The sequence below is a fragment of the Lagenorhynchus albirostris genome, chromosome 20 (genome assembly GCF_949774975.1).
Source record: "Lagenorhynchus albirostris chromosome 20, mLagAlb1.1, whole genome shotgun sequence".
NCBI classification, from domain to species: Eukaryota; Metazoa; Chordata; class Mammalia; order Artiodactyla; family Delphinidae; genus Lagenorhynchus; species Lagenorhynchus albirostris.
This window is the reverse complement of record NC_083114.1, coordinates 9,340,931-9,356,310: the sequence shown is the minus strand read 5'-3', so window position 1 is coordinate 9,356,310 and position 15,380 is coordinate 9,340,931. Positions and strand designations below refer to the sequence as shown.

The 15,380-nt window shown below is 57.0% G+C and overlaps 2 protein-coding genes across 11 annotated transcripts; one reads left to right on the top strand and one right to left on the bottom strand.

Moving 5' to 3' along the window:
- Positions 1-1,627: 1,627 nt before the first annotated feature.
- On the top strand, positions 1,628-6,987 carry ACADVL (acyl-CoA dehydrogenase very long chain). 2 transcript variants are annotated; one of them, XM_060134720.1, is made up of 20 exons: positions 1,628-1,766; positions 1,856-1,931; positions 2,204-2,269; positions 2,354-2,426; positions 2,531-2,595; positions 2,701-2,835; positions 3,228-3,372; positions 3,636-3,765; positions 3,855-3,980; positions 4,314-4,512; positions 4,784-4,888; positions 5,328-5,414; positions 5,500-5,562; positions 5,660-5,761; positions 5,840-5,937; positions 6,025-6,097; positions 6,193-6,265; positions 6,352-6,424; positions 6,523-6,598; positions 6,681-6,987. In XM_060134720.1, the coding sequence occupies exons 1-20, from the start codon at positions 1,720-1,722 to the stop codon at positions 6,819-6,821; spliced, it is 1,953 nt and encodes a 650-aa protein (XP_059990703.1). In that variant the 5' UTR covers positions 1,628-1,719; the 3' UTR covers positions 6,822-6,987. The 2 variants fall into 2 exon arrangements, with proteins under 2 accessions (XP_059990703.1, XP_059990702.1); XM_060134719.1 differs by having other exon boundaries at positions 1,646-1,781.
- A 74-nt stretch (positions 6,988-7,061) lies between these two features.
- DVL2 (dishevelled segment polarity protein 2) lies at positions 7,062-15,086 on the bottom strand. Of its 9 annotated transcripts, none has more exons than XM_060134709.1 (15): positions 14,698-15,086; positions 12,473-12,542; positions 11,877-12,022; positions 11,637-11,746; positions 11,377-11,512; positions 11,180-11,293; positions 10,960-11,015; positions 10,715-10,854; positions 10,552-10,628; positions 9,743-9,855; positions 9,427-9,555; positions 9,206-9,337; positions 8,901-9,080; positions 8,244-8,462; positions 7,062-7,776 (listed from the first exon to the last, which is right to left on the bottom strand). In XM_060134709.1, the coding sequence occupies exons 1-15, from the start codon at positions 14,889-14,891 to the stop codon at positions 7,649-7,651; spliced, it is 1,944 nt and encodes a 647-aa protein (XP_059990692.1). In that variant the 5' UTR covers positions 14,892-15,086; the 3' UTR covers positions 7,062-7,648. The 9 variants fall into 9 exon arrangements, with proteins under 9 accessions (XP_059990692.1, XP_059990684.1, XP_059990687.1 ...); XM_060134701.1 differs by having other exon boundaries at positions 7,062-8,097; positions 14,698-15,079; XM_060134704.1 differs by having other exon boundaries at positions 7,062-8,097; positions 11,649-11,746; positions 14,698-15,077.
- Positions 15,087-15,380: the final 294 nt, after the last annotated feature.

Here is a 15,380-nt window from a genome sequence, read left to right as displayed (position 1 = left end):
AGGGCCACCCCCAAGGGGCTCTGCTCTCACAGCTCAAAAGGAGGGGAAGCTGTCACTCTCTCCTCCTGAGGCCTGTCCCCAGTGAGAATGGCAAAAAGAGGGGCATAAATTACCTGGGACTTCTTGACCCAGAGTAGACGTGTGTGTGTGTGTGTGTGTGTGTGTGTGTGTGTGTGTGTGTGTGTGTGTGTGTGTGTGTGTGTGTGTGTGTGTGTGTGTGTGTGTGTGTGTGTGAAGGGGACGGGACATGAGAATTCCTACAGTTCCTCTCAGGACTGGGAAGAATCCATCTGCCCAGAGGTCCAGAGGTCTGCCCTGAGCACATGGTCTCAGGAAGGAACAAGAGAGGGTGCAGAGAGATGTTCAGGAGGGTTTCAGAGGCCCTAAGGGGGAGGCAGCAAACCTCGGGGTCCTTCCTACTGTGAAAATTTTGGTGTTTCCAGAGTTAGTGACAACTCTGTCGTCTCAGGATAATATGCCTGAGCCATTCACACCCACTTTGAGTCACCCACCCCACTATTTTTTTTAATTGAATTAAATTTATTTATTTTTTTATACAACAGGTTCTTACTAGTTATCTATTTTATACACATCAGTGTATACATGTCAATCCCAATCTCCCAATTCATCCCGCCACCAACACCCCCGCCCCCCACCCCTTTCCCCCCTTGGTGTCCATACGTTTGTTCTCTACATTTGTGTCTCTATTTCTGCGTTGCAAACGGTTCATCTGTACCATTTTTCTAGATTCCACATATATGTGTTAATTTACGATATTTGTTTTTCTCTTTCTGACTTACTTCACTCTGTAAACAGTCTCTAGATCCATCCATGTCTCTACAAGTGACCCAATTTTGTTCCTTTTTATGGCTGAGTAATATTCCATTGTATATATGTACCATATCTTCTTTATCCATTTGTCTGTTGATGGGCATTTAGGTTGTTTCCATGACCTGGCTATTGTAAATAGTGCTGCAATGGACATGGGGGTGCATGTGTCTTTTTCAATTATGGTTTTCTCAGGGTATATGCCCAGTAGTGGGATTGCTGGGTCATAGGGTAGTTCTATTTTTAGATTTTTAAGGAAACTTCATACTGTTCTCCATAGTGGCTGTATCAATTTACATTCCCACCAATAGTGCAAGAGGGTTCCCTTTTCTCCACACCCTCTCCAGCATTTGTTGTTTGTAGATTTTCTGATGATGCCCATTCTAACCGCACCCCACTATTTCCCTCTGTTTTGTGTTGGTGGAGACGGATTTCACGAGGAACCCCAAAGAGTCCTCTTTCCATGCCTCTGCCTCTGGCATCTATCTTACGTTTATGTCTTCCCACCTCTCCCCTCTAATTCCACCTGGGAAGTCCTCCCTTCAGTCTACCCTCCATCCCTCTGGCTGCAGCCGCCTAAGTTCCTCAGTCTTCCGTCTCAGCCTATCTTATCACCCCTTCTGAGGGCTACACTCCAGTTCGGACAGGCGAGATGAAGGAGTTTGGGGGAGACAAGGGACGTTTGGAAATGACCCTAGGTCAACCAGAATGCAGGGGTTCGGTGGCGCTCCGGAACTACAGCCCCCAGCATGCCCCAGAGGCCGGAAACCCCGCCCACCGCCTCCCGGTGCATTGTGGAGGATGAGGCAAGGCTGGAGGACCAGACTTTGGCTAACCCGGCGAGAGCGCTAAGTCAACGCTCAGGGTAGCAGCGGTCGGAGCGGTTCGGTGATGCAGGCGGCGAGGATGGCGCCGAGCATGGGGCGGCAGCTGCTGAGGTTGGGGAGCGGGAGGTGTGTGTATGACAGGGGGTAAGGGGGCAGTGGGCTCGGACACCGGGCCAGGACTGAACCCCTACTCCCCACAGCTCGCGGTCCAGTGCGCTCCTTGGGCAGCCCCGGCCCGGCCTCGCCTGGCGACCCTATGCCAGTGGGGCCGCCCAGGTAAGTGACGGCCACCTTCGAGGGTATGAGAGCGGGAAGCCGCCTCGGCTCCCACCTCCCCGCCGCCGGCAGGGGTCTCCCTCTTGGTCCCAGTCACCTGCCGATCGCCCTGGCGCCGAAAGTAGGGGAAAGGGCAGACCAGGGTGCCCTGAAGATGAAACTAGGGGAAAGGTGGCGGATGCGCCCTCCCCTGGCACCCAGCTCTTCCCCTTTGCTTTCCTTGGTACTTTGGAATCCCCTTCCCCGGCCTCACTAACCATCCCTTTCCCCAGGCGGCTGTGGATAAGTCCGATTCTCTCTCTTCTGAGGCTTCGACCGGGGAAAACCGGGCCAAGCCGGTATGTGGCTCGAGCCCGGGAGGAGCTAAGCCAGGGACAGACCCACCCCACACTGCTCCCTGAAACTCCCTTCTCCCTGTGCAGGAATCTAAGTCCTTTGCTGTGGGGATGTTCAAAGGCCAGCTCACCACTGATCAGGTGTTCCCGTACCCCTCTGGTAAGGAAACGGATAGGCAGAGCTGGATAGGGATGGGGCGTCTTCCCCTGACCGCCTCGCCTGGCCTGACCTGCCCGTCCCTCTTGCCACTCCAACCCTTGCAGTGCTCAACGAGGACCAGACACAGTTTCTTAAAGAGTTGGTGGGGCCTGTGTCCCGATTCTTTGAGGTGAGCAATGCCAGCCTGAGGAATAGAGCTTGGTCCCTGATGGGGTGGGAAAGAGGATAAGGAGCTTAACAGGAGCCTGGATATGAGATCCTGTGCCTTCCCCAGGAGGTGAACGATCCTGCCAAGAATGACATGCTGGAGCAAGTGGAGGAGACCACTATGCAGGGTCTCAAGGAGCTGGGGGCCTTTGGTCTGCAAGTGCCCAGTGAACTGGGTGGTGTGGGTCTCTGCAACACCCAGGTGAGGGAGCTCCCTCGGTCACCTCCAGTGTCCCAGTCTACACCTCACCCCTGGAGCTAAGGTCTCTACCAAGAGCTGCCCTGGGGGCCTGTGGGATGTTGACTGTTACCACCAAACTACTTGCAGTTCCCAAGGGCCATGGACCTCACCCAGGGTCCCAAGTCCTAATGAATCGCTAAGGTGGGGACTGCCTGAGGTTAGTGTAGGGAACCAACCTCCCACAGAGACCTGGAACAGACCTGCCAGTGTCCTTCTGCCGTGGCCCCACTTGCTCTGCCCACTCGCTCTGCAGGGATGCCCAGGTCGGGCTCTGCCCCGCTGCCCACGCTTTCCTGCTAAGGGCAGGTCCCCACGTAGCCAGCTACAGCCCCAGATGCCTGTTTCCCCTCCAGTATGCCCGCTTGGTGGAGATCGTAGGCATGCATGACCTCGGCCTGGCCATCGTCCTGGGGGCCCATCAGAGCATCGGTTTCAAAGGCATCCTGCTCTTCGGCACAAAGGCCCAGAAAGAAAAATACCTCCCCAAACTGGCATCTGGTGAGGCAGCCCTAGGAGACCCAGAGATCGGGAGTGTCCTGGGCCTGGCACAAATTAGGCTGCGTGGTACTTAGATCACCACACAGCTGGGTGTGTTGGCTGGGGGAGATTCTGGGTAGACATCACAGTATGCTGGTGGGGAAATACGAAGTCACTGAATATCGCCAGAAGCGTTAAGGGGGAATACCTGTGTGGGTGGGTGGGCACTAAAGGGCCTTTCCTGCCCATCAGAACCCAGTGTAAAGGAGCTCTCTCTCCAACAGGGGAGACTATTGCCGCTTTCTGTCTAACTGAGCCCTCAAGTGGATCAGATGCAGCCTCTATCCGAACCTCAGCTGTGCCTAGCCCCTGTGGAAGATACTATACCCTCAGTGGAAGCAAGATTTGGATCAGGCACTCTTCTCCCACTTTTCCCTCCTCTCCACCTCTGCCCACGTCCAGGCCCCACTGCTCCATCCTGACTGCCTCTCACTTTTCCACAGTAATGGAGGCCTAGCGGATATCTTCACGGTCTTTGCCAAGACACCAGTTAAAGACACAGCCACGGGGGCCATGAAGGAGAAGATCACAGCTTTTGTGGTGGAGAGGAGCTTTGGAGGTGTCACCAAGTGAGTGGGCTGGGGAGAAAGAGGTAGAGCCAGGGAGAGGGCAGTACTGAGTTCCAGGGCAGATGGCTGTCACAGGTCACTCTGGGGATGGGTGCAAAAGCCAGAGCATTTGGACGGCATGTTCCTTTTAGGCCTAGTATGCATGCAACTGACCTAAAGTTTGGCTTCAGCAACCACTGAGCCCATCACACGACAGCGGGATAGAGCCAGGCCTCCTCAGCCCTCTGGGCATGCCAGGGACTGCTGCCTGCGCCTCCTACAGGCTGGCTCATAATGAATGAATGGCTCACCCACACACACCCAGTGGCAACTTCTCCACCCTGTCTGTCACAGCGGGCCCCCTGAGAAGAAGATGGGCATCAAGGCCTCAAACACGGCAGAGGTGCACTTTGACGGAGTACAGGTGCCGTCAGAGAACGTACTGGGTGAGGTGGGGGGCGGCTTCAAGGTCGCCATGCACATTCTCAACAACGGAAGGTTTGGCATGGCCGCGGCCATGGCAGGCACCATGAAGGGCATCATTGCTAAGGCGGTGAGTACCCTGCCTGAGTCCCTAGCTAGCCTGAATCTAAGCCTAAGTCACACTGTCTCCCTTTCCATGTGTCCCTGGTCTCTTGCAAGCCCTCCCTCCACCAGAGGCCCCTCCCCTGCCAACAGCTCCAGACTTGATAGCTTAGGTCTCCACCCAGCCTGGACTGAACTCTTGGCTGTGGCCAAAGCCCACCCATCCCAGCGCAGCCCAGCCCCTCTCCTGGAAAGAGGAGACTAGAGAACCACAGTGGGACACACGTGCCCTCTTCTAGGTGGATCATGCTGCTAATCGTACCCAGTTTGGGGAAAAAATTCACAACTTTGGGATGATCCAGGAGAAGCTGGCCCGGATGGCTATGCTGCAATATGTGACTGAGGTGAGGGCCACCCACCTCCCCGGAGCCCTGAGGCCTTCTTCCCGGTTGGGTCAGACTACAACCCCCAGCAGCACCTGGGGCAGTGGGTCTCCAGCTTTACACCAATGCCCTAGGGGATGCGGGGAGGCATAGTCAGCTCAGCTTCCGCAGGATGGAGAGGGCCATGCTGTTCTGCCGAGGTGCTTCCAGAGGTCCCTGAAATTTGGTCTACCCCACCCCACTCTTACTCCTTCTTCACCCCTTTCAAGAAGTCAAATGCCTGCAAGCCCCTGACGAACTGACCAGGGAACCAAATATTTGGACATGCCTGACACACGGCATTGGAAGGTGAAGGCGAGGGCCACAGGGCGCCAGGGCAGACCCAGTCTTGTAGATGTGGGTGATCAGGTCGAGTCTGATGCAGCCCTTTTCCATTTCCCTTCCCGTGTCCCAACCTCAGTCCATGGCGTACATGGTGAGCGCCAACATGGACCAGGGATCCACAGACTTCCAGATAGAGGCTGCCATCAGCAAGATCTTTGGCTCGGTGAGGTCCCAGGCCTGGGGGGAGGGAGAGCCCGGTTTGGGAGCTTGGCTCCAAACCCAATTTTGGGTGTTTTCTTTGTCCCTAGGAGGCAGCCTGGAAGGTGACAGATGAGTGCATCCAAATCATGGGGGGCATGGGCTTCATGAAGGTACAGAACACTTCTCTGCCCAGGCCGGCTGCAGCGGGCCAGGAGGAGGAGGCGGCACGTCCAGCATGGGTGTATGATCTGTCTTCCCCTGTGGCAGGAGCCTGGGGTAGAGCGTGTGCTCCGAGATCTTCGCATCTTCCGGATCTTTGAAGGGACGAATGACATTCTCCGGCTGTTCGTGGCTCTGCAGGGCTGTATGGTAAGAGGGAGGAGAAATGGGGGGAGGAGCTGGGCAGGACAGCGGAGTCCTGACTATTGGACCCTCCTCCCCCCACAGGACAAAGGAAAGGAACTCTCGGGGCTTGGCAATGCTCTAAAGAATCCTTTTGGGAATGCTGGCCTCCTGCTGGGAGAGGCAAGCAAACAGCTGAGGCGGTAAGCTTAGGGGCCAGCGCAGGGCAGGGCGGGGCGGGGTAGGGCAGGGTATGGCAACTAACCAGTCACCCTTCCCCTTTCTCTAAGGCGGGCAGGGCTGGGCAGTGGCCTGAGTCTCAGCGGCACCATCCACCAGGAACTGAGTCGGAGCGGTGAGCTGGTGAGTAAGTGGTCAAGGTGGGGGGACAGTCTGCGTCGAAGACTGACAGGGCTGGGCCCCACTCTGAGCCCCGGGCACCTTCCCCATCTCTTTAGGCAGTGCAGGCTTTGGAGCAGTTTGCTGCAGTGGTGGAGACCAAGCTGATAAAACACAAGAAGGAGATTGTCAGTGAGTGAGCTCTACCCCATTCCCGCCCCCCACGTTCCTTTCCCTCCGACTAACCACCCCCCAACCGCATCCCATCTACCTGACAGACGAACAGTTTCTGCTGCAGCGTCTGGCAGACAGTGCCATTGACCTCTATGCCATGGTGGTGGTTCTGTCCAGGTGAGGAGGCAGTGGGGGAGGCCTGAGCTGCAATGGGGGCACTGGGGGTCCTGGGCCAGGCTCACAGCCCAGATTGGTTTCCTCCTACTTCCCCCCAGGGCCTCAAGGGCCCTGAGTGAGGGCCATCCCACAGCCCAGCATGAGAAAATGCTCTGTGACAGCTGGTGTACTGAGGTGAGATCCAGGGCTACCAAGTACGGGGGGCGGCAGGGGGGCCCTCGAGGCACAGGCCTGACCCCTCCTTCCCCCTCCCCAGGCTGCAGCCCGGATCCGGGAGAACATGGCTGCTCTGCAGTCTGACCCCCAGCAGCAGGAACTCTTCCGTAACTTCAAAAGCATCTCCAAGGCCTTGGTGGAGCGGGGGGGCGTGGTCACCAGCAACCCCCTTGGCTTCTGAATACTCCCAGCTAGGGCCTGGCCCAGAATATGCCTTCTCCCAAGCCCAAGCCCAGGCCCCTTCTGTGCTGATCCTGCTTCTGCCTTGAAGGGGGCCTCGGCCCAGGACAGTGCCTACTCTCAGAGGGAGTGCTTACCGCCTCACAAGTAAAGTCTCTAACAAGTCATGCTCTGCTGCCGTACCTCTGTCCTTTCCCTTGCTGCCTGCCTCCCTCCCAAAGAAAGGAGCCAGAGGCACGGGGAGTTTGCCCCTATTGCTTTATTTGGTGTTTTATACAAGTGACTAAAATAAATAGAGTAACAAAAGCAGCTACACAGCCCCCAAATACCCCAGCTTTCTTTGACTGCTGTCTAGGGGAACCAACCCCCTTCCACTTGCCAGGGTACCACCGACTGACCACCCTCCCACCCTGTGCAGGACAGAGCTGACTGGGCAAATGGAGTAGGAGATCACATTTTGGGGTTAGAAGAAGGGGCCGAGGAGACAGGGATTCTTCATACAAAAGAGAAAACGTCTAGTAAAAAAATAGTCCCAAAAATGTAAAAAAAGTCTATTTTAACCCCCCAAAAAGGCTTATAAAAAACAATAAAGCTAAAAATAACCGAAGGTCCCTTGTTGACCCCTGAGGGAAGGGGGAGGAACCAGGCACTGCTGGAAAGAGTCACAGTGGCAACAACCTCACAGCAGGCAGCAGCCCACAGGACAGGCTGAGTCCAGGCATCAGAGGAGTAATGAGCACGTGACTGACAAGACACCCAATCACAGGACAGGAGCACCAAGCACTGACAGGCCAAGGTTGGAGATCCAACATGGCCCCATCACGCGCTCTACATAACATCCACAAAAAACTCACTGGGGTTGCCCATGGCCATGTGGAAGCTTTGGCGGCTGGCCGTCAGCTCTGGGGGCACGGAGCCCAGGTCTCTGACTGGAGGGGCCCCTGGAGGCTGCACTGCTGGAGGGACAGGGGGCGGGGGAGGGGGCATCATGACCACCATCATGGGGTTATACGGGAGGGCCATGCCAGGAGGCGGGCCATAGGGATGGAGCCCTGGGTGGGCTCGGAGATTGGGAGCACCTCCTGATGAGCCCCTGGATGGGGGAGGGCCCCCATCACCAGTCCCACCAGGTTCCCCGCCCCGCCGAAGGCTGCTGCCCCGGCTGGAAGGCTCAGACTCACTGCCGCTGCCAGACTTGGACTCAGGGGCCCGCTCCTCAGGCCTCCCTGTGCGCCCCACCCCCCCATCGCTTCGTGTCGACCCACTGCTCCGGCTCCCTGTGGGGGGAGAGGGGATGGGAGCAACTGAGCCCCAGCCCAGGGTCCCTTGGCCTCCCCAGTCCCCGCTCCAGCCTCTGCTCCCTGGCTTCACCTTGGTGCCCACGTCCAGGCCCCAGCTGTACGGGGATCTGGCGGTGACTTACCCTCACTGTGCTGGCTGCTGGCACTGCCTCCGCCGTAGGTGTAGGACGAGAGCTCGTGGTAGGGTGGGGGCTGGGGACTGTATGGATGCGGGGCTGGGTACTGGTAGGAGAAGGTGGGCAGCAGGGGCCAGGGCGTGGTCCCGGGCAAGGGAGCCAAGGTGTCCTGGTCCGAAGCGCCACTGGAGCCATCGTTGTCATTCAGAGACAGGTTGACTAGGTCTGGAAAGCAAGAGAAAGACCCAGGATCACTGCTTTAAGAAGCCAGCACCCCAAGACATCGAATGAAGAGGAACTGGGAACCGTTTCCCCACAACCATCCATGATGGGGGTTAAAACGAAGGCCTCGGACAGGAAATGTCCCACTGGCCACAGCCATCAGGGCAGGAACTCGGCCAGGGCCACCACTAGTCCCACGTGCTTCTATGTGACTCGGGAAAAGCCGCCCTCCCCACCAGCAGACACAACCCTGCACGTGACGCACAGCTCGTCCGGCAGAACACCGGGGGACGTCAGCCCCCATGCATGTCACCAGCCAGCGCAGGGCCCAGCGCAGGACGCACGCTGCTCAGCGTCCACGGTGGCCCTTAGGCCTGGGGTTGGAGAGGCAGGACGAGGCGGCCAGATCCGCTCTCCCTGGGCTAGGACAGGGGCACTCACAACTCTCACAGCCGCCACTGAGGTCTCCAAAGACATAATAGCACTGCTCAGAGAAGGTGATCTTGTTCACAGTGTGCCGGATGAGGCCCGCCTTGAGCAGCCCGCTGGCATACTTTCGGGCCTCCCGCCGCTCAGGAAAGCCCTCCACGTGATGGTAGAGCCAGTCAACCACGTCCGAGCCTGGATCGCCCAGGGCAAAGAAAGGCCTCAGGTTCTCCTCCCCAGCTCCTGCCTCACCCCTGCCTGGACCACTCCCAGCTGTGGCCGCCTCTTCCCCACACCACCTGCCCAGAGCCCAGCCGTACCCAGAAAGGCGTTAGGGATGGTGATCTTGAGCCACATGCGGTCCCGAACTTCCAGTCCAGACTCTGGAGCTGCCATGGCCTTGGTCACAGATGCCATGTCTGTATGGATGGAGAGGCCCCGGCCCTCACAGCCTGACAAAGGAGAAACAGAGGAGCGGTGGATTCACACCACACTGGGTGGTCTTCCAGGGAGGCTGGATGAGGTGGGCCTGGGGGCTCACCATCCGGAAGAGAGGACCCAGATGTGATGGTGCTCATGGACGAAGAGCCTGGATAGGCTGGGAAGGTGCCAGTCAGCGCAGCAGAGTGTGAGACCCAGGCAGCAGGGTCAATCGGCTGGATGGGCTCATCTGGGAGAGCGAAGGCCACCAAGATGGTCACTTCCCAGTCCCAGAGAGCCAGCCCTGTCCCTCCCCAAATCAGACTCCTGTCCCAGCCCCACCTTGACCCTCACCCACCCACTCCCTGTAGCCTGGAGGCCAAGGGTATCCACACCCGCCCTGTCCTCCCAGCTACAGGTCCCTGAGCATCACTCACTTCGGGGGAGAGTGAAATAGGCCTGGGGAGAGGGATCCCAGCACTTGGCTACAGTCAGCACGATGGGGCTGTGAGGAAGAGGAGGCCAGTCAGGCTGGGGTGAGGGGAGAGGCCTGAGGAGTGGGGAAGCCTGGAATGAGAATAGGTGAGGGACAAAAAAAGGAAAAGAAAAAAGGAGCACAGACATGGCTGGGCCAGAGAAGGTAATGGTGGAAGGCTCCACAATGCGGGTGACTCACCAACACGGGTAACTCTTAAAAACACACTGCTGAGTAATTCAAGTGAGTATACGCTGCATGGTCCCATTCAGAGCAAGTCCGAAAACAGGTAAAACTAAACTGTGTTGTTCAAAAACACGTGTATGGCCGGTGAAACAACGACCAAGCAAACCATCATGGTGATGACCAAAGCATCAGCAGAGTGGTTACCTCTGGGCGAGTGAGGAGGGAGGGAGTGGGAAGGGACACTGTGAGGGGCTCTCCCCGGGTCAGAAAGCTTCTAGGTCATGATCTAGGCGGTGGCGACGCAAACACCCACTCACTCCAGACTCACTTGTTACGCGTTCTTGCTCTATGTATTTTCTTTGGGCAGCGCCGTGCGGTATGCGGGATCTTAGTTCCCTGACCAAGGACCGAACCCTCGCCCCCTGCAGTGGAAGCGCGGAGTCCCAACCACTGGACCGCCAGGGAAGTCCCATATTACGTACTTTCTGATGAGCGTTATATTTTACCACTTTTTAAAATAATAAAACGAAAGGTGAAAAGGCAAAGAAAGAGAACCAAGGACCTGGGACCAGCTCAAAGGCTCACCCCGGCTTGTGCACGATGTCCCTCAGCACCCGCACTGCATCATCGTTGCTCATGTTCTCAAAGTTCATGTCGTTCACCTGGCAGGAGGGGCGGTGGGTCAAAGGTGGGGGAGAGGGGCTGAGGGCCCCGGCCTGGGTCAGCGGGTGGCCCCGCCCCAGCTCACCTGCAAAAGCATGTCCCCGGGCTCAATGCGCCCATCAGCCGCCACAGCCCCACCCTTCATGATGGAGCCGATGTAGATGCCTCCGTCTCCCCGCTCGTTGCTCTGACCCACGATGGAGATGCCCAGGAAGTTGTACTTCTCTGTGGAGGGAGGCCAGGTGACGAGAGGAAGGCCCAGCCTCATGCCTCCCAGGGACCCTGGAGACCAGGTCCTCCCAGCCCCCAGGGCCCGGGCGCCCTCCATACCCATGTTGAGCGTGACTGTGATGATGTTGAGAGACATGGTGGAATCGGTGACGCTGCTGAAGGATGAGGCCTGTGGTGGGTAAAGGGGAAGGAGCCGGACTGCCTCCAACAAGCCGGGACAAGCCCCAGCATTCTCCCTGTCTGGGCCTTGTACCCCCGAAACCAAGGCCCGCGCCCCCAGCTCCCCCGAGGTCCAGCTGCCCCACAAGAAGCCCCTCACCCTCTCCAGGCGGGGTGGCCGCTGTTTCCTCCGCCGCCGGTGGCGCTTGAGGAGGCGGGAGGCGCTGCTCTGCTCCGTGGAGCTGCTGAACCTGCCGGGAGGTCGGGCAGGGAGCTGGCCGGGCGGTGGTCGCGGGGCCAAAGGAGAGGACGGGGTGGCGGTGGGGGGGCACCCCGGGGAGGCCTACGGAGCCCCACCTGCTCATGGTGTCCTCCTCGTCCGAGTCCCCCAGGCTGGTGCTCTCCAGCTCACTGGTCATGAGGGTGGAGGAGCTCTCGTACCCTGCCAGGTGGCGCTCCAGCCTCGAGGGGCCGCTGGGCCGGTGGCCCCCCGCTGAGGGAGAACAGGAACCTCAGGAACCAGGACTCGGGCTCCTCACCCTTGTCAGGGCTTTGGGTCGGAGCCGACCCCTCCCCAACTCCCAGTCTAGCCGGCCTCCAGGCCTGGCCCCCCTCACCGCCGCGCTCACTGCTGTCTCGCCTGCGAGGTCGCTCCCGCCTCAGAGACACCACTGACTCTGTTTCTGTCTCGGGCTCCAGATTTTCCCGGCTGCTAGACACGTTAGGGCTAGATGGGCAGAGAGGGTTTCCCACCTGCGTCAGTGGGACAAGGCTCCTAATCGTCGGCTTCCCCTCCCAAGGGACTTGGATTCCCTCCTCACCTCCCTCCCCTGGACTCAAGAATCCCAAGGACTCACTGGAAGGATGGAGGCCTGGAGTCTCCAATGCCACTGGTCCTCTCTGGTGGCAGAGGGGGTACAGGTGGCGGTGGAGGCACCGGGTCTGTCCGAGGCTCGTGGGCTGGGGGGGCCATCTCAGGTTGGGGGTTATCTGATGACACTAACTAGAAGAATGCAAGTGATTTGAAAAGAACAACAACAAAAAACGGCTCAATGAGGAATACGAGAGGCACATGAGATGAGAGTAAGAGGAAAGACTAGAAAAGGGGACGGCGCCTGAGAGAGCCCGCAGAAAAGCACAAAAAAAGCGGCAGCAAGCATTAGAGGCTCCAGAAGGAGAAGGCTGAGGAGCTCCAGCTGGCTGGCTCTCCAAAAGGTAAGGAGGATGGGAGTTCCCTGGCAGTACAGCGGTTAGGACTCGGCGCTCTCACCGGCAGGCCCAGGTTCAATCCCTGTCGGGAAGGCCACACAGGGCATGGCCAAAAACAAACAAAGAAACAAACAGGTAAGGAGGCAAAGAGCCAGAGCTTCCGGCAACTGCGAGGGGGCGGGCACAGGCTGAGGCTTGGAGGAGTTTGGCAATGCCAGAGGGACTCTCCGGCAGGGCCCCTTACCCAGGATACCACCCTTCCGTTGAAGCAGGGAAGGCGAGCATTGTCATCTGAAATCTCTTCCTTCACCACCCTGCCGAGAGACAAGGTAAAGGTCAGTGAGACTGGACTGGCTTCCCCCATTCCCACCCGCATTCGAAGTTTCTCCCAATCTTCATCCAGCTCAAGGATGTGGCTTTTCTCCAACGTTGTCCGAGTCCCCTTCTCTGACGCTGTAACACTTACACCTAAGAAATCACCAAACTCAATTCCCTTTTATTTCTCCTTCTCTCCCCAGCTCATCCTCAGGGGCTCAGCGCTGTTCCAGAGATTTCCTAGAGTCTGATTCAAACTTCTCAGTCCAATTTCAAAGGCTTCCCGTAAGGTTGCCCCAGCTGCCCCAAATATCTAACCTTAGGAGCTTGCAGGCAGCCTCCCTCCAACTTTCACCGTATTCCTCACACAGCTTCCCCCAAAGGCTTTGGTCCTCATCTACATCTCTACTTTTATGCTTTCCTTAGTTTTCTCTAACTCACTTTCAGAGAGATGTCCAAATGTACTGTCTTCCCCTAGATAAAAATACCCATTAGACCAAAGAATAGTACTTCCTCACTAGACTGAGCTCCCAAGCAGAGGTGAAGCCCAGATCCCCATTCTCCTGTGCCTCACCTGGCACAAACTCTGCACTAAGCAATCTGCTCCTCCTGACAGACCCTAAAGCCCTGGGGGTCACCTCTCCCATCGGTTCCTTCAACGGACCTTCTTTTCAATCACCAAGTGAAATCATCAATGCCTGTTTTGTTCAACACCATGTCCCCGGCCACAGACCAAAGTACCTGACACTTCGTAAGCATTAACAAATACCTGCTGGCTAAACTAATAAACGTATAAACTATGACACACTCTGCCCTGAACAGACTCTCACACACACTCACCCCCAAATTGGGATATCTGGTCGGATTAACCCTTTAGCCTAATATGGTTCTAAGAATGTGGATATATGTCAACTCAATCCCACCTATTATCAATGTGACAACACAACCCAGTCACTACCAATCTGTCTCAGCATAACGTTGTATTCTTCACAACATAATCCAGTCTCAGCATAGTCCAGCCTTCCAAGTGATTCTATCCTGTATTATCATAACCTAGTTTAAGAATTAGACTCAATGCTAATAAGGGCAATGACCACACACCAAGAACGTACCATGCACGTGTACTAAGCATTTTACTCTGGTTAACTCCATTTCACAGATGAAATCAAGGCACAAAAGTTGAATAAACTACCCCAGATTATAGTGCTGACAAATAGAACATTGAAATCCAAGGTAACCCCCAAGACAGTACCACCTTCCCAACATCCAACAGTGTTTCTAGGTAGAGCCCAGTCTGTTCAGCTTTCCTATAACCCAGGCTATCCCAGCCTGATCCAGCCTCCCTTCAAGAGCTGAGACTGAGGACCAAGAGAGCACAGTCCCAAAGGCTATAAACACAAAAGGGCCTACTCTGCATTATTTAAAGTCCCGGTCTTGCCCAGACTGTCCCAAATTACCCCAGGGTAGCCCAATCTATTCTACCACGTGCAGCTGTCTACACCAATATAGACTAGAATATCCCAATACAGCTGACTGTACCAGCTGTATTGGTACAGACCCCGTCAGCCCCGTCTGCCCTTGTATTGAGTGTCCCAATAAAAACTAGGCCCCCAGAGAAACTAAGATCAATCAATAGAACCCGCTGGAGACCAGAATGGCATCCCAACAGAACACTCTGCGTTAGTACGGACTACACTGTCCCCAAACTATCCTGTCTGCCTTAGTATAGGACAGAACATCCCAAGCCTGCCCAGTATAGCCCAATCTACATCAGCAGAGTCCACAATATCCCTACATAGCCTGTGTGCTACAGGACTACTCACAATGTAGTTACCAGCGGAGAGATCTACCTCAGCACAGACCAGAACACCCAAAAATAAACCAGTGTGCCCCACTCTATTCCAGTATAGCCTAATCTTCTATAATCTGGTTTACTATATCCCAGTCTGTCCTCCTACAGTTCCGCACGCCTCAATCTGTCTAAGCATAACCTTGTCCGTCCTGGGATAGCCAATCTACACGAGCATAGTAAAGATGTGCTCCACTATAGCCCAGAAAATCCCAGCATGTCCCAAAGCAGACCAGTGACCCTCAAAATTACCCAACCCACAAAAGCACAGCCCCCGTCGTTCCTAGTCTAGGCCTCGCGCTCACCCGAAATCCTGATCCATAGACTTGAAAAAGTACTTAGCGCCCGCGGGCCGCTGCAAGACGCTCTTGAAATCGCCGAGGGTGATGCGCTCGGCGGGGACGGGGATCTTCACCAGGTAGGGAGTCTCTTCTTCATCCAGGTGGTAAATCACCTTCGTCTCCCCGACACCACCGCCCCCAGCGCCGCTGCCCGCCATGGTCTCGCCCGCGCGCTCCCGGGCTCCGCCGCCCACCCAGCGGGGCTGATCGCCCCCGCCGCGCCTGCGCACTCCCACGAACCGACGCGCGAGCAACGCGACCGACCCAGCGTAAGAAAGGTGCAAAAGGGAAAAAGACAAGGCTCAGCGGGGTGACGGCGTGGGGGGGGGGGCGGTGGGGACGGGCCGTGGGGCGCGACCCAAAGCCGCGGGCTCCGGCGCCGCAGCCGCCGCAGCCGCCGCAGACGTCGCGAGGGCTCTCCAGCGCCCCGCCCACCTCTCCCCATGTCACGTGACTAGAACTAGCCCTCCCCCGCTCTGCCCGTAACGCCCCACCACGTGACCCTCACTGGTCACGTGACTCTCAGCTCCGCCTAGCGCCCTCGTCACATTATTGCCACTTTCAGCAACGGTCTCCCAACCCTCTACGGCTCCGCCCCCAAGTGTGTCCCCACCCGCCTCCTCCAACTACCCCGGCTCGGCTGGCCT